Source organism: Phaeodactylum tricornutum, chromosome 9 (assembly GCF_000150955.2).
Source record: "Phaeodactylum tricornutum CCAP 1055/1 chromosome 9, whole genome shotgun sequence".
NCBI classification, from domain to species: domain Eukaryota; phylum Bacillariophyta; class Bacillariophyceae; order Surirellales; family Neidiaceae; genus Phaeodactylum; species Phaeodactylum tricornutum.
Genome location: NC_011677.1, coordinates 158,769 through 183,035, shown reverse-complemented (window position 1 = coordinate 183,035; position 24,267 = coordinate 158,769). Strand labels below are relative to the sequence as shown.

At 52.1% G+C, this 24,267-nt stretch overlaps 7 protein-coding genes across 7 annotated transcripts; 6 read left to right on the top strand and 1 right to left on the bottom strand.

Annotated features, from left to right (window-relative positions):
• The first annotated feature begins 4,942 nt into the window (after nucleotides 1-4,942).
• On the top strand, nucleotides 4,943-9,350 carry PHATRDRAFT_46078 (predicted protein). The gene is made up of 2 exons (XM_002180553.1): nucleotides 4,943-8,960; nucleotides 9,265-9,350. Exons 1-2 carry the CDS (start codon nucleotides 5,255-5,257, stop codon nucleotides 9,279-9,281), a joined length of 3,723 nt encoding a protein of 1,240 aa, XP_002180589.1. The 5' UTR covers nucleotides 4,943-5,254; the 3' UTR covers nucleotides 9,282-9,350.
• Nucleotides 9,351-9,875: 525 nt separating this feature from the next.
• On the top strand, nucleotides 9,876-11,312 carry PHATRDRAFT_35954 (predicted protein; the record flags this gene model as incomplete). The annotated part of the gene is made up of 1 exon (XM_002180552.1): nucleotides 9,876-11,312. The coding sequence occupies one exon, from the start codon at nucleotides 9,876-9,878 to the stop codon at nucleotides 11,310-11,312; it is 1,437 nt and encodes a 478-aa protein (XP_002180588.1).
• A 56-nt stretch (nucleotides 11,313-11,368) lies between these two features.
• Nucleotides 11,369-12,927, top strand: PHATRDRAFT_46077 (predicted protein; the record flags this gene model as incomplete). Its single annotated transcript, XM_002180551.1, has 1 exon — nucleotides 11,369-12,927. The coding sequence occupies exon 1, from the start codon at nucleotides 11,896-11,898 to the stop codon at nucleotides 12,925-12,927; it is 1,032 nt and encodes a 343-aa protein (XP_002180587.1). The 5' UTR covers nucleotides 11,369-11,895.
• A 239-nt stretch (nucleotides 12,928-13,166) lies between these two features.
• PHATRDRAFT_20445 (predicted protein) lies at nucleotides 13,167-14,839 on the bottom strand (the record flags this gene model as incomplete). Its single annotated transcript, XM_002180350.1, has 1 exon — nucleotides 13,167-14,839. One exon carries the CDS (start codon nucleotides 14,837-14,839, stop codon nucleotides 13,265-13,267), a length of 1,575 nt encoding a protein of 524 aa, XP_002180386.1. The 3' UTR covers nucleotides 13,167-13,264.
• A 2,188-nt stretch (nucleotides 14,840-17,027) lies between these two features.
• On the top strand, nucleotides 17,028-19,751 carry PHATRDRAFT_35951 (predicted protein; the record flags this gene model as incomplete). The annotated part of the gene is made up of 1 exon (XM_002180550.1): nucleotides 17,028-19,751. One exon carries the CDS (start codon nucleotides 17,028-17,030, stop codon nucleotides 19,749-19,751), a length of 2,724 nt encoding a protein of 907 aa, XP_002180586.1.
• Nucleotides 19,752-20,334: 583 nt separating this feature from the next.
• PHATRDRAFT_12595 (predicted protein) lies at nucleotides 20,335-21,731 on the top strand (the record flags this gene model as incomplete). Its single annotated transcript, XM_002180549.1, has 3 exons — nucleotides 20,335-20,430; nucleotides 20,650-21,097; nucleotides 21,202-21,731. Coding segments are annotated over 3 exons (1,074 nt in total), but the record flags the coding sequence as incomplete, so codon positions are not given.
• A 1,068-nt stretch (nucleotides 21,732-22,799) lies between these two features.
• On the top strand, nucleotides 22,800-24,097 carry PHATRDRAFT_35949 (predicted protein; the record flags this gene model as incomplete). The annotated part of the gene is made up of 2 exons (XM_002180548.1): nucleotides 22,800-22,937; nucleotides 23,330-24,097. 2 exons carry the CDS (start codon nucleotides 22,800-22,802, stop codon nucleotides 24,095-24,097), a joined length of 906 nt encoding a protein of 301 aa, XP_002180584.1.
• Nucleotides 24,098-24,267: the final 170 nt, after the last annotated feature.

The window sequence follows — 24,267 nt, the reverse complement described above, 5'->3', positions numbered from 1 at the left end:
CCTTCCATTCACCCGGTGCCAAGGGACTCAGTCCAGTCTATTATACAAAGTAGATCAGTGCCATCTCGTGAGAAATAATAGATAAAAGACTGGCTCACAGTCAGTAAACCATCCATCTTCAACCTGTACGCACCCGTTTACACGAAATGTACCATGCCAATGACACCGTGACCGAATAACTCATGTTGGAAACCCATCCGTACGACAGTGCCGCTGCCAAGCCCATTTTCGTCAAGCGCTGTTTGAATGTCAAACCGTCACTGGGACGGGCGAAGTAACGACGCACACGCGATCCCTGGAAACCTTGATCCGGCGTCCAATCGAGCGGCTGATCACCCACAACCATTGGGATTCGGGAGCGGACGGATCGTGGGAAGCTGCTAATTAGCGGAGCGGTTCCGAACGATCGGACCGACGCCGCTGACGGCGAGTGCTGAAAGCCCAAGGTGACTTCCCAGCTGCAGAACGCAAGGAGGAAAGCCAATTGAACGAATCTTAATTCCATCGCAGCGAATTTGATACAATACAACGCCGTTACGAGCGATCGAAAGGAGAACACGGTCAGTCGTGCACTGCAACGAGAAGGCGAGGTAGAACTGCCTATTGTCGGAGTTGTCCAGTCTTGCTCCAAGATGGCGAAGATGATTCTTTATCCGAGCGTGTACCCAAATACCGTATCACGTAGGGAGACGTTTCCGTTTCGGCAGTCAGCATTGTTCACCAAAACACGGTGAATGCTGCAAAAATTCACATAGAATGCCGGATTTCTAATTCCAAGGGATTCTAACAGAAATCGAAAATCGGATATCTTCAATCCTGTCTACGAATTGGATCGCGCGTTGTACGTAGGCGAAAGAGTCGCTCTAGTTGTATACGGAAGGTTACAGTCTGGTCAAAAGCAACGACCAAAACATTCTCACAGTCAAGCAGTATACATGCGATGTCAGGACGCCCGGGAACGGACAATGATCCGAGAGCTCTTGTAGATTTCAGTATCGACTATCTTTGGAGCCATTCCGAGAAGCAACCATCGAAATCCCTCTGCGCCGTTCAGGGGTAAAAGCTTGCCGAACGTTTTCTAGCTAGGCCGTATTTCTACGTGACCCTGCGAGACACCCAGCGACGGATGCATGGCATCGTAGCATAAAAAATCGTTGTAAGAATAGCTCATAGCTTATTTGTTATCTTCCTGAAATCAAGAAACTTTCGAATCCCACAAGCATCCATTAACGTTGCCACCGATAACCCGGCAGATTACAGACTAACAGAATCTGACCAAATAACAGAGTTTTGTAAAATGATATATCCCGCGAATGCTAGAAAACCGTCAGCGAAAGAAAGTCAATCAATCTCCCTTTTTAGACGGCGACGGGTATACCCCTGCTTGGCGTCCAGCTGTGATGAAAGGAAACGAGGAGCAGTCATCCGTGTTAGAACCAAAGAGTTTTCGGAAGACGGACAGACACAGGTTCACACCAAAGCAAGCATAGCGCTAGCGACACGTACTCTAGGGGTGCATCCGCATTCGAGTCTCCATACTGAACCCGATACCGTGGGAGTGGCAGGAGTACCCTTGGCGGCGTTCACCGTGCTCGGAGTCCAGTCCAACGGAGCATCTGCGCCAGCATCTTTCATTCGCATAGCGAAAGCAGGCTTGGAGAACGCCTTTGTCGCCGGCTGAAAGGCAGCCACTGATGCGCACAATGCAACGAGAACAAAAACACTCTTCATCTCACTATTTCTATATTGCTGTAATGATCGCCAATTGGGCTTATCGCAGTCGAGAAGTCTGATTTTGGCAAGGTCTCAAGATCGATTGTGCAACATCTGCGGTCCTATCCGTGTTCCAAACGCAGTGCGAAGGCCGTGATGTTGAAAGGTGCGTACGTTGCATGACGACTGCTGACGTCAGTATTTGCGTCACGTGGTTTTGAAAACTGTAACGCCTTTCTCGTGCTTCAAATTCAAAGTTTCAGGTACTTGCCCGTTAACTGCGACTGTCTCTACGACTCTACATAGATACGTTCCGGACATACATTCTGGACTAACATTGTTCGCGAACGGAAACGACTTGTGTTATCCACGTTCCCTTCTGTGAAATTGTAATGAAAACATACGAGATGGTGATACATCGACGGGGCCGCTAGACTAGAGGAAAACACAAGTCCAACCTTCTGATAGTCTCTGTAGACTCAAGTTCCAAAGCGCTTTCTTCTTCACAGTCAATGAGTGCCCGGGTTCAGGTACTATCTCTACTGGAGGCGTACGAGGCCGCTCACGACGCTGGGAATGCCTCGCTGAAACAGGCTACTTGGAACTTGTATAAGGCCCGTCACAACCGTGGGGGACAAAGCGGTTCAATTTCCAATGCCGACCGCTTCAGCGCAATCAATCTTCGCCAAGAATTGCGCTCGCGAGTTGCGCTTCGAATCCAGAAGTCAGGCGAAGCCGATGCGCCAAATCTGCAAGAGGAGTCATCTCCATCACGCGAGACCGAATCGGCGGAGACGTCCAGCAGCCGTCGCCTCAGAATGCTGGATTGCTTCACTTTGATTGACAAAGTACAAGAGCATGAGCAAGAAAAAGGAAACAGAAAAACTATGAAACAAGAAACAGCCGATACGTCCGAACCAAACGAGTTGGGCCTTCGAAGGCGCAAAACAGGAAGGGAAGAGACACCACCTTCGACAAGGAAAACGGATGCAAAGGAATGGACCGAGGAATACGAGGACGACATTCGGGACGAGGAACAACAGTTAATGGAAACTGACCCGCTGGCTTTGTTTGGTGCGTTTCCACCTCGTGAGCTCAAGTTGGTGCAAGCAGAGGCCGTCAAGGCTCTACAGGCATATATCCAAGCCGCCAACCTTTGCGTGGCGTTACGAGCACACATTAATCATTCGAAATAATGGACGAGTTTTGTGTGCCTTCAGCAAGTAGATTCGGGACACTTACAGTAATGGCGCAAAACCTAGCTTATGTGCACATTCCGCAAGATCTTTGTTCGTCGCATTATAAAAGTGGCCGCGTTGGGATTTGCGGCTCGTTGTAACTCGGATTGGAAATATTCAAGGCCTCAAGCGCCAATGCTGTGCGGGAGGAGATTCCGTGCGCCGAGACGTCGGAACTGGGAACCGGTGTTAGTGGATTTCCACGACAGAGCGTGGCGTTGGGATGCGAATGAAAAGTGGACAAGGGTGTGGGAGGGGGCAAGGATACCGACGCTGACGGCCCACTCGATGGACCCGCGCAGAAGCCGCCTTGCATCGGTACGACTTGCCCGTTGGGCAGGGTTCGAAAGTACTGGTAGCGCTGCAAAGTTTTTTGCTCCGCCAAAAATTGTATTCGCTTCTTCCGCCGGTAGCTAAAATACAGGAGTACTCCAAAGAGGAGCAGAAATACGACAATCGAGACTCCCAAGGCCACTAATCCTTGTTGTGCTTTGGAATCGGCTCGTTGGTACAAAGCCATGGTCCCGGTGGTGACACAGCCGAGCCTACGTCCCTGGTCGTCGTCGAAAAAGAATTGGACGTCGGGAGTGTAGAGGAAAGTGTAGTCCCGTGTTTGCGGAACGGTGTAGTATGTTTGTAATTGGTAATATCCCGGCTGCGGACAGGTCGCGGTACTGTTGGTCGCGTTCGCCAAGGAGGTGACGGTCCCGAGCGAACAAATGTCCGCGCTCGACACGACGTCATTGTAGCGATCGTAGAGACCGGAGTTGACGGAAATTAGGACGGCTTCTCCCTGGAAGGTGTCGGTAACGACAACTAGAGTTTGTAAAACCAAAAAAAGGTCGGTAATGTCAGACTCACATGCATACAAATATATCCATCCATCCATCACACCCCAGCATACACACATGCACACAACTCCACACAAACATACGTACACTGGATCCACAGATTTGCCTGGTCTCCAGTCCGACAAACGGTAGAATTTTGGTACGTCTTGCTGTCTCGTTCATAGGATGAGGGACTGTCACAGGTGAGCACGACTCGTGTGACCTTAACGATTTGTCGATTGCAAATGGACTGTACCGTCAGGGATCCCGTGGGGACATCGGTGGCGCGGGTGGTCTTTGTCGTCGTCCACAACAATCCTCCCCAAACGGCAATCGTCCCAAGGGAGAACGGGAGTGGTGTGGGGGACTCGCGGGGACGGGGTCGTCTTCGACGCACCGCGGCAGCCCGACCCTGGCGCTGCCGAGCTACTCCGCAGTCCATTGTCCTCTGTTTCCTACCGGAATTCTAGAGTTTCCGTCGCGGAAATCAGTCTCTCGTTATTGTCGTTGCTTTATCGTCGTTGTCTCGTGCAACAAACACGCACAACTGACTTTAACTACCCAAGGAAACAAAACTAACAAACTAACACAACTGGAATAGTGGATAATGGACGAGAGTATTGGAGATCTCGTCTCGCGCTGGGGCATGTGTAATTGCTCCGTCACTTGTTGGGGTGAGTGATCGGAACCGGAGTGACAGTGAGAAGCCGTTGAGGATAATCCTTGTGTGGGAGGACCCCCCCGTGGTGGACAGGAACGTCGGTGATTGGCTGATATGTGTATAGGTAGTGTCGCTCTTGAGCGTTGGCGGCACCGAGAAGAACGCCACGCGGACCCCGCAATTCTTGGCACGCTAAGGCCGGGATCACAGACTGAAACGCCGGTAAGGTGCGGTGTCTTGCGGAGTCCCGTTGCAATTAGGTATGTGATTTGTCAGTCCGGCGGTACGAGAGAAACAGTGGTGGAAGTATTGTTCCGGGTTTCGCGCACCGGTCTGGAGGGCGTCTGTGTTTCGTCCGGAATATCTCGTCGTTTTTCTCCCCCCGCACGAAAACGCGAAGGCAGATGGCGGCACGCCGCCTTGGGACCGTGTGGGGAGAGGACCATTGACAGTGAGAGCACCACAACACCTACTACCTCTCTCACAACAAAACTACCTACAAAGTCCAGTACCCGTCGCAACAATCCCTGTGCTCGTCTCTATTTAACTGACAGTGAGACAGTCTACTTTGATCGTTGTGCGTCGGAGGTTTGGTTTGTGTAGAGTGTGTAGTTTGTCAATCCCATCTTTTCGTTCTCGAGTTTGTGTGTGCGAAAACTGTTCCGGAACCGTACGGCGTTTGTCTTCGTGCAACAACAACACCACCAACAACAACAACAAAACACACATACAGTGCGTTTGTAAAATTGGTGTGTGACTTTAATCGCAAAGTCCCTTTTCTCTGGTACACACTCTTCTTCAGACTCGACGGTATGACGGATGCACCACGCGATATGGGACGGATCTTTCAGGACCGGCGGCGTGCAGCGGCGCTCTCCAACCCTCGCAACCCCACACCTGCGGTAGTCCCCACCCACGCTTCTTCCACGAGTCGGACACCACCACCACAACCATCACCACTTCCCAGTCTACTCGACATTCAAGCCGAACAACAACAACAACAACAACAACAACCAGTGCGGGGAACCCGTGGAGGACGCGCGGACGGCAACGGCAATCGTTACAACTCCGGAGGCCCCTCGCAACACCGATCCGAACGGGGCAACCGCCGCACAACCCACCGCGGACCCGATCATTCACGACTCCCTCTGGAACAAGGCGTCATTTGCTCACTCCGGGACAATTTTGGATTCATTCGTTGTGCCGAACGACCGGAAGAAATCTTTTTTCACTATTCGGCACTCCACGACGCTACCGCGCATCCGGATGATTTGCAAATCGACACGGAAGTCCAGTTTCGGGTGGGTTCGTCCGCCCGGGATGCCGACAAGCTGGCCGCCTTGGACGTGTGCGTCTTGGAGCCCGGTACAGTGGTGTGGGAAACGGAAGACACTCCCGGACAGCGCTTTACCGGGATTGTGGAACGTCCCGTGCGCACCGATCGAGCCGGGGACCGCCACCACAACCGCAACAGCGGCAAATCCAGTGCCGTCAGCACGGATGGTACTATTCGGGTGCTCGTTCCACCGGAGCGAACGGCTTCGGTGGAAAATGAATCGGTGGAACCGGCGGAACCGGCCCCAGTCGAGGCGATCACGGCCAAAGCCGAAGGCCCCTTGTTGCGCTTTACGCTAGACGACTACGGACAAACACCCGGCGCCGTCGAATCCTCCGCCAACAGTGGCGACGTCCGCAATACGCGCCGGTCCACTCGATTGTCACGAGGAGATTTGGTGGAGTTCTCCATGGTCACGGATCGGCGGACCAAGGACCAATTTGCTCGCAACATTACGCTGATCTTGTCGGAAAAGGAACGAGCAGGACAAGAAGCGGAAAAACGCATGTTGGACGAAGCCACGGAAGAGCACGGCGTCGTCACGTCTCTGAAAGGAGATTACGGATTCCTAAAGAGTAACAAACGTCGCGAACAGGTATACTTCCACTATTCCAGTATACATTTGTCCGATGATGAAGACGGCGATGGAGCCGACGACGAAGACTTTGTCCTCAAAGAGGGACAAGAGATGAAGTTTCTCGTGGTGCAGGACGACCGCGAAGGATCGAATAGACCCTCGCAGCGACGTATTAGTGCTCGCAAGGTCAAGGCGCAGCCGCGAGGGAGTGTCAAGTTTCACGATGTGCTGGCTACTGGAATGACTGGTGTAGTGACCATGTGTCCGCAACCGGTCGATTCAGGCCACTCTTTGGAACAGCGCGGCCGTGTACGTCTCGCACAACCGATCCATGACGTGGACGAGGAAGGAAACGAACGGGTGATCCAGGAGGTCTACTTGACTTCGCATGAGTCTCCCGGGGGAACTTATTCCTTCCACTCTGGGGCTGATGTGGGGGTTTGGATCTCGATCGGTGACACGTTACTGTTCGACGTATGGCGAGACTTTGTGGACGAAGGCGCCTGTCATGCGGCACCGACACAATTTCTGACACCATCCGATCATCCTTTGAATATCGGAAGTGCCACTTCCGACGAATATTTGGACAACGAATCTGCCGATATCGATCCCAAGCGTGCGGTCCGTCTCATTAACATGTCACTGGCCATGCGAGCGGAGGGCGTCGTGAACGCAGTGAAGGAAGGATACGGGTTCATCCACTTTGCCGAGCGCCCGGTGGATGTGCACTTTAAGCTTTACCAGATGCTGCCGGACGAGCTTCAAGTTGATCTACGACGGAATATGGGACTATCGGAAATAGATGAACACGGGAGTCCGTTACGGCTCGAACCAGGGGTCGAGGTTCATTTTGATCTTTCAATACACGGAAACATCAATTCGCACGCTACGTCGAGACATCACCGTAGCCGCCAATCGTCGCAGCCCCACGAACGGGAGAACATGAAAGCGCAGCGAGTTTTGCTTCTGCCACCGAACACCGTGGTGCTCAAAAAAGTTCTCACCATGGATGCAGAAGGCGTCATCAGCAAGGAAGACATGAAGCAACCGTATGCTGGTGCTGTGGACCTCGAGGAAGCCGTTAACCCCATGACAACGGACGAACGTCATCCGATGGTGGCCAAATTAATCGATGAATATCTAGCCAGCGACATAGAAACACCGATCGTATTCCGTGATATTCAGAGCGTAAAGGAAGATGAGGTTTTGCTTGAACTGATCGAGCAAAAGGCAAAAGGAGCACTGAATTTGACACACATTAAACAGTCCGGCGAACCCAGTTACGAAGGTCGAGTCTGTATAAGCAAAGTGATCGCTGAACCAACCAAGGCAAACGAAGAGACGCCTTCCTATGCCGACGAGAAAAAGGATGTGAAAGAGCTCGATACGGACGGCGCTGACGAAAGTGGAAAGGGGAATACAAAGCCGGGTCTACCACCGGTCAAAGGTAGAACGAAGGGGGCTCCAAAAGCATTCAAGAGTTTACGCTTCGATAAAAGTAGTCTGTCTTTAGAGCTAAGGGATGATCTTCCTCCGTCTCTGGATGACCGGGTCACGCTTGACGTGGTTCAATCTCGAAGGACCGGGCAGTGTGTGCTCGAAAATATCCGTGTAGTGGAACGACATATTTCAGAAATATCGGTGACTGAGGCTACAGGGCTTGGTGTCGTGCACGAAGTCGTTCCTGCCCGACAATTTGGTTTCATTTCTGTGTTGGATGATAACGCGGCGAAGCGAGAGATTCTCTTCTTCAATCTCTCGAGCGTCCTCGGTGCCAGCCCGGAGACTGAATCTACGGCTCCGGCCAATAAGAAGAAAGCATTGATCCGCAAAGGCGACGAAGTCAAATTTGATATCGGGACAGAAAAAAACGGTAAGCGTGTCGCTTTGAACGTTACAGTTTTACCCAAGGAAACGATTTCGAGTAAGCCTGATCCCAACGCCTGCAAGGGGATCATTTTGCTCCAACCTGCCTACACGACGCTTAAGAATACGCCGATTCGGCACGCCAGCTCGGCAGTTTCTCAGGAAGGCGGCAAGCCAGGACGATGGGATTCAATAGACGAGGACCGGAAAAAACCGTCAGTTACCGAACCCGTCACCGAACAAGGGTGCATTTTGCTGTTGGAAGACCCTCTCCATATGTTTGGCGTAAAGGCTGGAGCGGCAGTCGCTAACGAAAGCGGGGACAAGGCTGACGGATCGTCACCACTTCTTTCCACTTTACGGTACAAGAAGGGCGCGTTGGCTGCTCAAGGCGCGGGTTCGTCTTTGGCAGTCGACCAGTCGTCGCATCCGCGTCGTGGGGATCTCGTATCGTTTGTCCCATCCAAAAACGGTAAAGGTTTGCGTGACGTTCGAGTCTTGGTGAGTGGCCAAGCCACGTTGATGCGGGGCCGGCTCCAGGATTTGAATTTCGCGGCAGGCACGGCTGATTTCTACGCCGCCAATGAAGATGAGGACAAATACCCGGTTGAACTAGCACAAATCGTGGGCTGTAAGCTTTCCGTGTTGAAGGAAGACGAAGCGGTCGAAGGAATTCTTCACGAAGGAAAATTGTACGGACTGTGCCGGACAACTGATCTGTATTTGGAGTCAAAACTGGGTACGTCACGGAAGGAAAGGCCGAAATTGAATTTAGCCGTAAAGAAAGCTCGTGCTGGACATAACATTCCATCGCAAGCCAAAGGGCCGGATGGTACGAACGGTTTCGTTCCTGGGTGGACGACACGAGTAAGTCAGTATGCTGACGGAGGCACCGTTGAATTGACCGAGGTGGGAACCATCGACACGACGGGACTTGAATCGACAAATTGAATCGCTGCCAAGAAAGTTGACCTCACATACGACTGTGGGCGACTCTGTAGTGATGTGTTGCGCTCGTCTTATGAACTACTCTAACTACTCAGCGGGAGATCGAGAGTAGGTTTTTGCTAGCCAGAAAGTGTGGGCAGCCAAGCCACTCTAAATAGTATTTCTCCGATGGTGTTATCCCAAATCTACACCGTTTTTCAGTTATTTTACATTTCCAAAACAGCATGTTCACTACTTGTTTCTTTGTAGAGTACCATACTCGTATCAAGGTGTTTTTTGCCTATTCCGAGTCGACTGCTTAATTTTATGATCATAGACAAGTCGGCTAGCGCAACTCCTCGTGTCTGTCGGGGTGAAAGCGTGACGTGCTTACTGTTATCAACTTTGAGCGGGCTCACTTGGATATATTTATTGACGAATCGTTTTTCCAGTTTACTGGATGGAACGCGTGTCGACCCTATCATGTTCGCGAAAAAAATGAACGGCATCCGTGCCGAAGCAACCCTCCAAGTGACAGGCAACGAGGGGTTCACTTATCCAGTCGTCGTCCACAGCCTACTAGATCTAATAGTAAAGCCGAAGACAGGGCAAAAGAAGCGCACAATCCGATCGACCTCTAGTCTGACATTAACACACTCTACTTTGCCATTGGCGCTCACTGCCCCCTATACACAGTCAGAGCAGAGCTCACAATACCAGCTATTTGATGATTCGGACTTCCCAAAGCTTGGCGGAAGGCGATGACCGTCTCTTGGTAGCAGTTTGGTCTCCGTCTCTACAAAACGAGGTTGATGCCGTCGGCAACGGCCGCGCTGCTGCTAGTGCCAGCCTTTGGAGCAGCGCAGACGTTGAGCTTTCGTCAACTTCGATCGGCGTTCGTACAGGTGTTGTTGTACGCCACTTGCCCGATCCAGCTACGGGGGACGATCGTGCCTACCTGATTTCTTACCCCAGCAGCAACAACGGTGTTGGTAGCAATAACGGGGGCACGTCAACCGTTACAACTTCTTCCCTAGCGTCTACAACCAAAACCACTACCGACCGTACTAATCCGCACGTTGCCGTGGCGGAGTTACAGTCAATTTCGACACGGTATGGCTCCTACTTGGTTGGAGACGACTATGTTGTGGGAGACGGATCTTTGTACACGGCGACTCCAGTGGATCCGCTCTTTTGGTGTTTGACCGACGACAATGCAACTGCCAACACTACGACCTCCGGGAACCACTCTGCAGCTCAGTCGCAATCCTGGCAACCCCTCGAACAGATTGTGGCCACAACATTTCCTCCCCACGTAAGCGACCTGGTCATGGATAAGGCGCAGTATCGGCATGTCTTGGCCAGTATGAGTCTGGCTATGGACAGCGCATCGTCCGATCCGAACGAATGCTTTTATAGATTCTCCGTCGCCAAGGCACTCGTCTGGTTGACGCGTAAGCAACAAGCCGTAGAGGCGGTGCTGTTACAGCAAGCGGTCAACGAAACGGCCACCTCAAACGCCGCCGCAGCTCTGGCTAAGGAAGCGGTTAACGGCGGTGCCTTTAGCGATTCCTTCCAGTTGGGAGGCCAGCGCGATGAGTGTGATCCGAAGAGATCCAAATCACCAGTAGCGGGTTCACTTGAGCCGCCACCAGCCGCACACTTTGACCAGCCTCTGTCACAGACGGGCTCGCCCGAAAACGCCGCAACGACCACGCCGACGTGCGTCAGTACCCTCCAACCGCAGTCTCTATCGGTGAGTGCACAAATACAAGCCAAAGAAGAGAGCATTCAGGTTGTATGTCAGTATCTCCGTCCAGTTTGGCAAAGCCGTTTTCTCGAGCATCTAGAGGTGACCGAGTCGGTGCTCGAAACGACAACCGAACGGCAAAAACGGCGACTCGTAGCCCAACAGGCTAGTAACAACCCGGATGCTGGCCACTCGGGAGCACCAACAATGACGCTGCCGACCGTTTCCACGGCCGACTGGAACGAACGTCTCACACAAACCGTATCGGAAGATACAAGTGGCAACATCAACACGATTTCGACTAAACGAGGGCCGCCTTCGCAAACTATAGGAGCAAAAAAACTGGCCAAGGTGAACACCAAGGGGATGAAAAAAATGAGCGCCTTTTTTGGGGCGGCAGCCAAGAAGAAATAATGCTACTTTTGAACGCGCCAACCTTTCGTAGCATTTCTTCACTATTTTACATTAAGCACGTGTGCAGAATTCGCGGAGCAACTTTCTATTGACAACGGTCGGTCCCGGTAACGTGCCCTTACTGGTAACAGCCGATCATTTCGTTCCGGTTTGATCATTGTCGTGGCCAGGAAAGTAAGCACGACTTGATGTGTGTATTTCTGACAATTTTTCTGGATAAATCAATCCAATCAAACGTATTCTTGGTGCGTCGTGCGACTGTGCTCACGGTTACAGATCTAGTCATTTTCAGTTCGACAAGCCGAGAATCACGTCTCGAACGGTCACTTCCTGTTGTTCCGCCGCACCACTCTAGAGCCCTCCGTACGTACGACTCCTGGAAAGTGTAAGAGAGTAACCTTACCCGACTCTTTTACTGTTTGTTGAGCTGTGTCTCGTATCAAGAATCGCTCGGTTTCTAGGCTCGCCATTCTCGCGGCGCGCTTTACGTTCCGGCCAACCGCTTGAGAGCAGCCGTAGACCAACAATCGCCTTGGGATCCTTCGCCCACAATCGAACTACGATACCGTCTGTCCAACGAACCATGGATTTGTTTTTGTTCACAGTCTCCGCAGCAGCCTATCGTTACCACATTGGCTGGAATAAAACGAAGTTTTTCCGAGGGATTTCTTACGCAACGTTGTCGAAACAAAATGCCGAAACGAGTACCGCGATACTTCGGCACTTTGCCAAATCGAGTGTCTTTGGACGCTTGGCCTCGTACGAAGGAGCTTTGACGGTCCAACGGGACGTGGAAGACGGCGAAAAGCTAGAGATAGGTATTGAATTTGCCAAGAAAAAAGGGGTCATCGATCCGGACTTTACACCCGAACCCTATATAACCATTGACGTTTTGGGCAAAGCACCCGCGGAGGTCGCTTCCATCATTCTCCAGCACGTTGGACAACAAGCGTCGGGCGTGATTGTATTGGTCGGCCTCTCTGGAACGGGAAAAGGCACCACCGTCGCGCTCTTGCGTCAAACACTAGAACAGGACCAGGGCAAACAGGTCGTCACCTGGTCCAACGGCAACGTATTTCGTTCCGTCACACTCTTGGCGGCGACCTGGTGCGAGCAACAACCCGGTATTGACGGATTCGATGCCACAAAGGCTCTGACCAAAGGAAACATTGCCAATTACATGAAAATGCTGACCTTTGGTAAATTCAACGGAAAGTACGATATCCGCATTCACGGTTTGGGTCTCGATGTGCTCGTATCGGAAGTGCAAAACACGACGCTCAAAAGTTTGGCCGTCTCCAAGAACATTCCCACCGTTGCTCAATTCACACAAGGGGAAGTTATTTTGTTCGCCGCCCAAGCTGTGGAAACAATGGGTAAGGACGGGATCTTTGTGCTTCTGGAAGGTCGCGAACAAACGGTTGATTACGTACGCAGTCCGCACCGTTTCAACCTTACTCTATCCGATCCAACCTTAATTGGCAAGCGACGAGCCGCGCAGCGGCTCATGGGATCGGCCGTGGGATCCGTGCCTAAAAATGCAGCCCCAGTCATCATTCAACAAGCCATGGAAGATGCCCTCCACGATATGGTGAAGGAAATTGAATCGCAGTAACGACTGTAAGAGCCAAATCTATCCGTATTATGCGTACATCTCTTTGCGTGTCCACAATTGTATGCATCCCGCCGTAATTGTAGAATCGAAAGCAATGATAGAGTCACTGTGCAGCAGGCGTACATCTACCTATAAAGACGGACTAAATATGATAGAGATACCAGTGCTGTAGGTGTACATCTATAGCAAGCCTGGCTTATTCTGGATGCATTTGCGTAAACTGATACACTTCAATTATTGACAGTGAATAAAACTTTCCAATTAGTGTTTGTGGTAGACAAATGTGCGTCTACTGTGAACATTGCAAACAAGAGCTGCCTTCCTACCGGCATTTCGATCATCCAAACTTGATGAGTCCGAAAATACCTTTGATCTTTCCAATGATGCTTTCGTTGTAAAACAGCTGAATCAGCGAAGCCGCAAACGGCAGTCCCTTTTGTTTGTCGATTGGGTAATTGATGGGTGGTGGGATGGTCGTCTTAATTCCAGGAATGCGATCGACAAGGATGGATCGCTCCAAACACATGGCCTGTAATCCTTCAATACCGGCAAAGCGTCCGAAACCGGATTCTTTCACGCCGCCGAAGGGCAACGACTGTACCAGATAGTTGGACCCAAAATCGTTGATGCAGAGCATACCGGAGCGAATTTGACGTCCCAGTGCGAGACCACGGCGTTGATTGCCACAATAAACACTTGAGCCGAGTCCAAACGCACTGTTATTGACGAGCCGCAGGCAGGCTTCATCATCATCCTTGGGGACTCTGACAATCGTCATGACGGGTCCGAATACTTCTTCCTGAAAGACTCGCATCTCGGCGGTCACTCCGGTTAGAATAGTGGGTTCGTAGAACTGTCCATTGCCGTTTACTGCGCGTTTACCGCCGGTAACGACTGTAGCACCTTGCTTGACTGCGTCGTCCACCAAGGCTTGAATTAGATCCAACTGTCCGTCCATGACCATGGAACCACAATCGACGTCGGCGGACGAGCCGCACGTTTCCAACGGAATACCTTGCCGCAGAGCCTTGACCTGCGCGGTCACCTCTTCCACAAAGGCATCGTGCAGGGATTCGTAGACGAGAACCCGCTCGATTCCGACACAATTTTGTCCACAATTCTGAAAGCACCCGCGCATGACCCAGGGCACCACGTCTTTCAATTGACAATCTTCCATAACGACCATAGCGTCTTTGCCTCCCAATTCGAGAATGACGGGTTTGAGAACGTGCGAGGCTGTTTCCATGACTTTTTTACCAATACCGGGAGACCCAGTAAAGACAACCTTATCGACGAGTGGGTGTGAGACGAGGGCGGCACCCGCGTCACCGTAGCCGGTTACAATGGCACACAAATTGGGATTGTGTCCGTGTTCCACGAGGGCCCGGGCCACGATGCGTCCAAAGTAACTGGCACTCCAGGATGTGTGTTCGGAAACCTTCCCGACGACGGCGTTGCCGGCAAAAATTCCGGAAATGATGTGATTGAGGAGATTGTGAAAGGGATAATTCCACGGCGCAATGGGGGCGACGATGCCTAGCGGTACGTACTCCACAAATGCCGTCTTGTGGAGCATGAGGGGTCCCGTGGGTCGGTAGGAAGGACGCAACCAGAGCTCGCCATAAGCGTTGACGGCGCGTATTTTTTCACACGTGGTGAGGACTTCGCCCAAAAGTGCGTCGACTTTGGGTTTACCGGAATCACGGCTCGCCACTCGGCAAATATCCTCGACGTGATGGACAATGTATTTTTGTATGGTCCGGAGTACGCGACGGCGTTGGGCAAAGGAGGTTCGGGCCCATTCCTTTTGGGCAATCGAAGCCTTGACGAGCAAGTCGTGGACATTATCGGGTGTCATGGCAGGGACTTCGCCCAAACGCTGCAAGGTGGAAGGATCGTAACACTGGATCATGGTGGGACGCGAGGGATCTCTCAAGTCAATCTTTGCGGAGGGTTCGACGTCGACACCGTCATCCCGACGCTCCGCTGCCGTCATTTGTACGTCCACGAGAGGGACGGGACAAAAGAAAAACTCGAAAGAGAGCTTGAGCCAGTAGAGGACATTCCATTCGGCTAATTTGCTCGCCACCAGATACGCCAGCACGAAACCGAACGCTAGGTTGACTAGTGGAGATTGAGAGAGGATTTGAGTCTGCCAAGGCGCGGCACATTCGTTCATACTGACTGTAAAGCAGAAAAAGCAGTACAGGACTCGATCGATAAGCAACTAATGTATTACCAAGCTAGCTCTAGGCAACGGGGTTATGGATTGCGTAGTTGCTGATAATGACTGACAGTGAACGAATAATCGCTCCAACGAGAAAGATCAGATCCTCACGGAGAACCTGCACTCCCTCGCTGGCGTCTCTTGTAATACTGGTCACCGTCCGGTGCCGTTCGATGGCGGATAGCCAACGGAACTGCGGAGTGAATGAGGATTGGACGCTTAAGAGTGGATTTCTACTTGTCTTACCAGCCCTCCAATTTTAACACTATATGTAGGGTTTGGTGATACACAAAAAGGCAAAAATACACACACCGTCAAGCCGAGACGGAGCTAGAATATGGACTAGGGTCCCGGTATGGTAAGTCTCTTGCCACATCACAGGTTGAAAGCCTCAAATTGACAATTGGAACGACAGAACTAAGTCTACAGAGTCCGTCTTCACGAGAGTTTACCGTGATAGCGACCAATTTGAAAGTAGTGACGTAGGTTTACACCTACCGTGTACTTTTTCTGTTCCAGCGTTGCCACCATTTTGTTCTCTCATCCAAGCACAGCAAGGAGTTTCATACATGTGTATAACAGATTAATATTTGGTTGACGAGGCCCTGGGTCCGCTCGTTACCCAGTTAGTCATCTGCGAAACCTGGCGCAAAAGTATGCAGCAAACCACGCCGCTGGCTGCAACCGAGGCCAGTGGTGACGGTACACAGCGCAACTTATTGGGCGTTGTATATGAAGGGAAGATTCGTTAGAACGCCACAGGTTTGTTCGGCGTGAGGAGAGCGACAATTAGGATGCCAGTTGTCAGGTGGGACTTTTCGGCGAAATATTTCACAAGGTAGACGCTTGTTCGTGACCACGATCGGCTTGTTCGTAATAGATCGCTTTGACGGCGGCACCGCACTGCGGACATTCCACCATTTCCACCGTTGTGGGTCGCAGAGGACAACAGCAAAAGAGGAAGAATTGTTGCGTTTCTTCCTGAAGATTCACCCGACCGTCGCATTTCGTGCAAGGTCCGTACGGCTTTTGCAGGACGTTTCTGTTGATGCGTGTCGATCCAAAACAAAAGACCATGATAGCAAAATCGAGACAGAGAGATTGACAGGGAGCAAACAATAGAAATGCAAGGATCCAGGAAATGTTAATTCGATCACTTGCTTTGGAAAAGGCTGAGTGGGTATACTGTGTCGGCCTGTGACCGTTCTTACGCCGAGAATGACCCTGATTGGGAGGATTGTATCTTTACCGTTATGATTGGTCCAGAAAGTGTCTGATGCATGGCGGGAAGCGCGCCCGACCGTTTCCATGCACTGTCATCTTTGTCCGTAGAAACCGTTCAACATACCAACCTTTCGATGAGCCCATGCCGTGCATGATCAATCCAATTCGCTTACAATCAATCCGTGATCCCTCTACAACCCCAACGTCCTCTACTTTGGAATTGTAAGACAATCAGCTCCTCTCTTATCTAGAACCGTACACCGGTTTCCGGACGCTAGGAAAGATTCAGCGATCCAAGACCAGTTGTCCGTTTGGTCGAGAGGTTTACAGTTACTACTTCCTGGACGGTGTTGTCCTTGTTGCAGGTGTCCTTGTCGTCGGGATGAAAGACGAACTGGACTTTCCTTCAGACAGCGATGAGAGCAGTAGTGCATACTCTCCGAAACGGCGTTTCCACAGTTGCGGTACGTCAATCACTTCCCAATTACCATCATCGAGCAGCAGCAACAGTAAGGATAACGGAAGAGCAAGAACGCGGTCCTCCATCGACACATCGTGCTCGACTCCTTCCTCATCCAGCAATTGTGTTTCCGTGCCACATTCGCAAGATTCTTCGATAACTACTACTACTGCTACTTCCTCTTCTTCAATGACGAAACCACGATACAGTCTCTCGAATACTTCCGTTGCAAGCAGCGTTACTACGATTTGCACCGCCAAATCGACATCGACTACGACTCCTGTGTCTGACAGACCGCCTTTGCGACGGACCAAAGCCCAACGTCAACAAGTACGATATCAACTGGCTAAGGTTGCTGATCGCGAAGCCACCACGGATCCTGATTGTACAACCGCCACGTCGCAAGAACGGTTTGTTGCCCAACCCCTCTCGTCTCCTTCTCCCAGTCGGCGAGTTCGCTTCACGGCGTCTACCAAACGACGCGAGTCGTCGCCGGCGCAATCTCTGTCGCAGCAGTCGCATTCCTCGTCGTCCACTTCATCATCTGCCGTTCCTACTCTCCCAAATTTTCGTCGCAAGCGTTCCCATGACTCTCGACAAGGCCTGTGGAGTGACGACGCTACCGTCGATGGCCGCATCCCACATAAACCGCCACGCCCTTGTGGCAGCCTCTCCACAACGCGCAAGGTTCTCCGCGGGGCCGGCATGGATGTTTACGCCGTGCAAGATTCCGGGACCCACCAGCTCTTGTTGGACGAATGCTTGTTTGCCTGTACGAGTATTAGAGAGGCTTCGTCGCCTCGAGCGGCCTGGGAGGCGGCCGTGCCCCTGGCTTTCACCCTAGTCCGGAAACAGTCACGACGCCAATTGTGGCAGTTCAGCACAAGCCACGAATCGACGGCGGCCTTGTCGGCGATCTTGGATTTGTGTGGAACCGTTCCGACGCTGCATACGCGATGGAATCGGAAAGACCCGTTCGTGACCGCGTTTCGGGATGTCTTGGGTATCGTTGCGCACTGTCTTTCGTTGGACTGTACGCTGTCGCCGTACGCGAGTACGAAACAAGCGAGTAAATTTCGGTACCAAATGTTGGCTCATCCGGACGCTTTGCAAGGACTACTCAGTCTGGTTTTGGCCGATCCAATTACGCACCGCTGCCGCGGTGCCGCAGGAGACGAGGCCGCCAACACGGACAAGGGTGGGACCGCGGACGCAATAGCATCAGATCGTTTACCAGGAGACATTGGGGAGTCGGTTGTATCCCAGTCGGATACGGGACACCACAACTATCTTCACGATACGCCCGCTTCGCAGTCGTCTACAGGTAGTCTGGATCCTACCATGGCTGGTCGTCGACGTCGCCAACGGCTCCGTACTCAGCAAGCCCAGCCAGTCGGTTCTCCTCATCGCCGTCTGACCACATGTCCCGAAGAATTCACGCCCCCCGCGTCGACAACTGATTCCGCCGCCCCCAGCGAGTTGCTCAGTTTTGCCTCCCGGTCCCCCGGGGGCGACTCGGTCGCTTCCAATGACAGCGTCTTGGTGCAAGCGCAGGATCAGATGGATCAGGCGACTGCGCGTGTGTTGGATACGTTGAAAGACAGAGACCGACACGCTGAAAAGCACCCGCATTCGTGTGGCAACGACGTGTTGACCCACCCGCTCCAGTCCGTTCCATTACTTGCGGTCCAACGCATTGTTACGGGCAAAGCCGACGACAACTCGAAATCGTGTATGGATGATGAGAGCGTTACAGATCAGCAGGAAACGAATTGGGATCCCTCCCAGACCAAAGGTAGCGACAGACAACCTGAAGACGACGACGACGCCAACCCGCTTTTGCGGACGAATCGGCTCCTTGGTGAGAACGGAGCAATTCCAATGTTGGCGCAAGCCATGGCGGAGACACTGGTGGCGGTCACAGTGCTAGTAAGGGATCCGCACGCGTGTGAGGGGTGTTTGCAGTATTTGCACATCCGCGTTGCGACGTTGGCGTCGCTGGTGGACGGGGCTTGTTTACTGAATGACCGCAATCGACAGGCCTTTTGCAAGGAAGGATTTACCACCGAATCGGGAGGTTGTTTAGTCGTGTGTGTCTTGTACGTATTGGAGTCCTTGCTAAACGCGAACGCTCTGTGGCAGGCCGAAGGTTTGTGTGGTGAAATCGGACTGGAATGCTTGCGTACGTTGACTTCTCTCACGCACGAGAATGAAGTAGCGACTCGTGAGTTAGCCGTGGACTACCGAGATCTGGGTTGGAACAAGAACACGCGAGGTTTGGATATTTTGGCTCGAGTATTGTGCTTGGCAGTGACAACCAGTGGTCAACCGAGTGGCACAGAAAAGTTGCGATACGATGCCGTCATTTTTTGTCTGAATACGCTGACAAACATTGTCGAGTGCGGTGGGAATCTATCAATGATGGCGACACTCACTTTCCCTGTACCGGTTGGCGACGACTCGGACCATATGTTTCTATCGTGGTTGACGACGTGGCTGGTAGGCGAAACCGGTAGCTTCCGCGAGGCGGTAGTGGCGAGTACGTTGGGCAATGCGCAGAGCAAACACGCGGATCGCAAACTCGAGAATGAAGAAGACGAGCGTTTAGTAACCGCCGGCAACGGCTTTGTTCTCTTGGCTTGCCTCATGCTTCACAAGAATGGCGATACGCAAGGTACAACGCAAGTGCGGGCCATCCGACAGATGATTTTGTCCAAACTGCCAGGCGACAATGCGGGGGACAAGGTAACGTTCGTCCAAAACACTCTCACGGCGTTTTGCAACTTTTATCACTATTCCATTGGAGATTTGTCCGTGGCTGTCGTGGCACCGGTGAAAAAGCTGATTGCCGAGCTGGGAGTCCTGTCAGAAGATCAGAGCTGGTCCCGTAATGTCGACACACCAAATTGGTAGTCGTTTTTTTAGGCGACCATGTTTTCCAATGCGGGGAGCCCAACGAGTAGACATTTGGGTAGAGGTCTCGTATCGTATTCTACCGTCCCCAAAAGATGTACTTGTCTCACTAGCTCCAATTCACAACTGTCTAGTGCAAATCGCCGTCCAATAGGCAGTGCTGTTGGTCTGCCTCCAATTGGAAAGCTAGTAGCCGCATTGATTATTCTCTGTACATTTGGAGTACTACAGGATTTTGGTTCCAATGTTGTAGGATCGACGTCAATCCCGTCTGTCGTCGTCCAATCGTGAAGTTGGAAGGGCCACCAAGAGACAATCACGGGGATTTCCCGTACCTCTAAAACCGTCTATACCGTCGTGACTTTTCCCGTTCGCTTTTTGTCCTTACATTATACGATACAGTCGACACAACGGGAAGCACGCCCTCTTGTCCACCTTTTTGTGGACACACCGATTGCCTGTGAGTGTGAAAACAACGTATCGTTTCCACGACACGACTAGCCGTCCCTATTGCTCCAGAACCATGTCGACTGCGGGAGGAGGCGCTTGCGCATCACCGGGATGTACAAACGTGGTCGCCCAACGACTCGCTTGTCCCAAATGTATGCAGCTCGGCATGCCGCCGACGTACTTTTGCAGCCAAGATTGCTTCAAAACGAATTACTCACACCACAAGCAGGTGCACGCTTTGGCGAAACAAATTATTGCGGCACAAGGGTGAGTCGCATTTGTGTGTTGATTGGTCGTGTTGCGGAACTGTTTAGTGGCTGTCGTGGAACCGATCGAGCACGAGATCTCACACGATTGTATCGTCTGTCTCCTCAACGGAATTTTCAGAAAGCAACACAACAAAACCCCACCGACCGACGGAGTTTCGTGTCCACCAGACGCTGCGCAGGATGTCAAACTCTCTCTACCGGATTGGGCCAATTACTACGACTTTACCGGTCCGTTACGCCCCGCCTTGCTCAGTCCCCGTCGTCCCGTGCCGCCACGCATTCGCAAGCCGGACTACGCCGATCACGTAGCGGGCGTGTCGGAATGCGAGCAGCGCGATCGTACCAGTCACAACAATATTCGCGTCTACACGTCGGACGAACTCGACGGAGATACCGGATTGCGACACGCGTGTCGTATGGGACGGGAGGTCTTGGATATAGCCGGCAAAGCCCTGCGCCCGGGGGTCACCACGGATGAAATCGACCGAGTCGTGCACGAGGCCGCCCTTGAGCGCGATTGCTACCCGTCACCCTTGAATTATTACAACTTTCCCAAGTCGGTTTGTACGAGCGTCAACGAAGTTATTTGTCACGGAATTCCCGACTATCGGGAGGTTCAAGATGGCGGTGCGTATACTGGAATATGTGTTTGTGTCGTGTACGCTCAGTGGACTACACTGACCATTCGAATCTCATTGCCCTTGCGTCCTTTTGGTTTCGTGTCATTCCAGACGTGGTCAATTTGGATATCACCACGTACAACGCTGGCGGATACCACGGTGATTTGAACGAGACCTATTGCGTGGGGAACGTGGACGCGGACGGTCGTCGTTTGGTGCAAACCGCCTTTGAGTGCCTGGCGAGCGCCATGGCACTCGTCAAGCCTGGAACGTTGTACCGGGACCTGGGTACGGTCATTGAGCGCCACGCCAAACAGAACAAATGCAGCGTCGTACGAACCTACTGCGGCCACGGGATTGGTTCCCTCTTCCATACCATTCCCAACGTTCCCCACTACGCAAAAAACAAAGCCAAGGGTACTATGAAAGTGGGTCACGTGTTTACGATCGAGCCCATGATTAACTTGGGAATCTCGGCCGATCGCACGTGGGGCGACAACTGGACCGCCGTAACGACGGATGGCAAACGCAGTGCCCAGTTCGAACACACGATTTTGGTCACCGAGACGGGATTCGAAATTTTGACGGCTCGGGACGATGAGCCGGTCATGCAATGGGATGCCGAGAAGAACAATCGTTGAAGAGCGTTGCGAGGCGAACTGGTCGACTGGTGGTGTGCACCGTCCCTCAGTATAGCCGCGCTCGGCAATAGGATGTGAGTGTGAATGTGCGAGTGAATGTGAGGGCTTGTCCAACGAATGTGTGGCGGCTATTGGCATCGCATCGCATCGCATCGGCCTCTATGAGGAAATGGAACGTCTGATGATAGAGTATAGCGACAGAGATAACTCTACCGGTACACAGCTAACCTGGAAAAGCAGTTTTTGGCATGGTCATGAATTAGGTTATTATTGTAACTTGTGCATACTCCTTGATGAACTCCCCCATTGTGAGTGTAAGTGAGGTACCAAACCTTACCATGAGTTTGCAGTGGGACTTTGTTCGGTTGAAGTGTAAAGTGAGGTCTAGCTAGCTTTCTAGCTAACTGTGAGCATCGACCAAACGAATCTACCCACACAGACACGGAGAGGGTTGGTACCGTATACTGTCACAAGTCCCGTTGGAGTGGCATTGTGTGACAAAGAATGGACGGATCTTGCATCGGTACCGGTCTTGCCGCCCAGCCACCACCTGCGCTTGCACCAGCACAGAAAACTGGGTTGCTTGCCTCGGAGCTGACGCAAGAGTGACGTTACTTAGTGCCACGCTACCCCTGGATTTAACCAGTAAGGGTCCGCGGACGCACGTCATTTCCATTTAGACCCAAAGTGACGGACGTGTTCTCGAGTACGGATTGTGAATTTGCTGGGATCTGCGACGACGTTCCCACAGCCAATGAATGCCGGTTGGGGATGACGAAATTCCGGAAAGTCGCAATGACGTGGTGTTTTCCAGAATGACCAATCTTGTATCGTTGACTGTGAATCTACCTACTACTCCTACTCCTAGACCTATCATCGTCCGCGCGTTGGATGGCGATCGGCATGTCTGTCCTTGGCAAAGCATTCCCGTCGTGTGTTCCTTCCTACTACTAGCTAGTCCGAGGAGACTGGCAATTCTGGATTTAGAAATCTCGGCTCGACGTGTCCCGCACGCACAATTATTTCGTTCCACACCACCGACGCACTCTAAATATCACGTACCGCACCATGATGAAGCAGCAGCAACAACAACGACCCCTCGCGACTTCGGCCGTGCCTCCTCCGAGTCTATTGTCTCAAGTTGGCATGGCTGGTTCCGCAGCCGTCATTACAGTCTCTTTCATTCATCCCATTGACGTTGTCAAGGTAAGCCTACCGCACATTCTCGTTGTCGGTGAATCACGACGTGCGAACCACGGGGTCGAATCTCGACCGTATTGGAACCCACCGCACCAAGTTTGTGAACGCCACACTCTTCAGTATTCGATCCACTGTAGCGCACGACAGTGAGATTCGACGGGAAGATCCGGAACACTGCCGGCACGGACACGAAACTGTCTTCCGAACGAACTCTTTTGTCGTGCACTATTTGAATGAAAATGGTATCCTAGTTTGTTAGTGCGCGACGTGACGTCGATGGAGAGTGTAGGTTGACTGTGCGCGCATTCATTCTGACTGTCCCTTTGTTACCACTGCCATTGCTGGGACTGCAACTCACCTTGACTCTTTCCATTACACTCTTTCTGCTGCCTTTCTAGACGCGCATTCAAATTTCTGCCGAATACGGAAACATGGGTATGTTTGGTACGATCAAGAGTGTGGTCGGCGAAGAAGGTGTTCTCGGTTTGTGGAAGGGAGTCAACGCGGCCTGGCTGCGGGAAGCATCCTATACCTCGCTCCGCCTCGGTCTTTACGAACCCATCAAGGTGGTCTTTGGAGCCGCCGACCCGGAGACGGCTACCTTTATGAAAAAATTCTTGGCCGGTAGTGCCGCGGGTGCGATTGGTTCAATAGCGGGCAATCCCTTTGATGTCCTCAAAACAAAAATGATGGCATCCAAGGGCAAGCAAGTTCCTTCCATGGTCAAGACGGCCAAGGATCTCTACGCCAACCAGGGAGTTGGTGGATTTTACCGTGGTATCGACTCGAACATTGTGCGTGCCATGGTTCTGAACGGAACCAAGATGGGGGTTTACGATCAATCCAAAGGCTACGTCGTTGCCGCCACCGGTCTCGCCAAGACCTCGCTCACCACACAGTTCCTGTCCGCCGTCACGGCCGGCTTCTTCATGACCTGCACCGTCTCTCCTTTTGATATGATCCGAACCCGACTGATGAACCAGCCATCCGATGCCAAGATCTACAACAACGCCTTGGACTGTATGATCAAGATTGCCAAGAACGAAGGACCCTTGACCTTCTGGCGAGGATTCATGCCCATCTGGTCGCGATTCGCCCCCACCACAACCCTGCAGCTCGTCATTTTCGAACAGCTACGTGGCATGATGGGCATGAAGGCTCTCTAAGAACGGCGGCCAAGCAACCCTTGTGGTGGAGTGGATGTGGTTGTGTGCCAGCGAGATTTGAAAGCTTTTAACAAAATTGTAAATGGGTCGCCCTGCTTATAGTCCAATCACGTTTTTGTTTGGATAAAGGGAGCGTAGTACTGTTATAGGGAGGTTCCCGGAACGGGTAC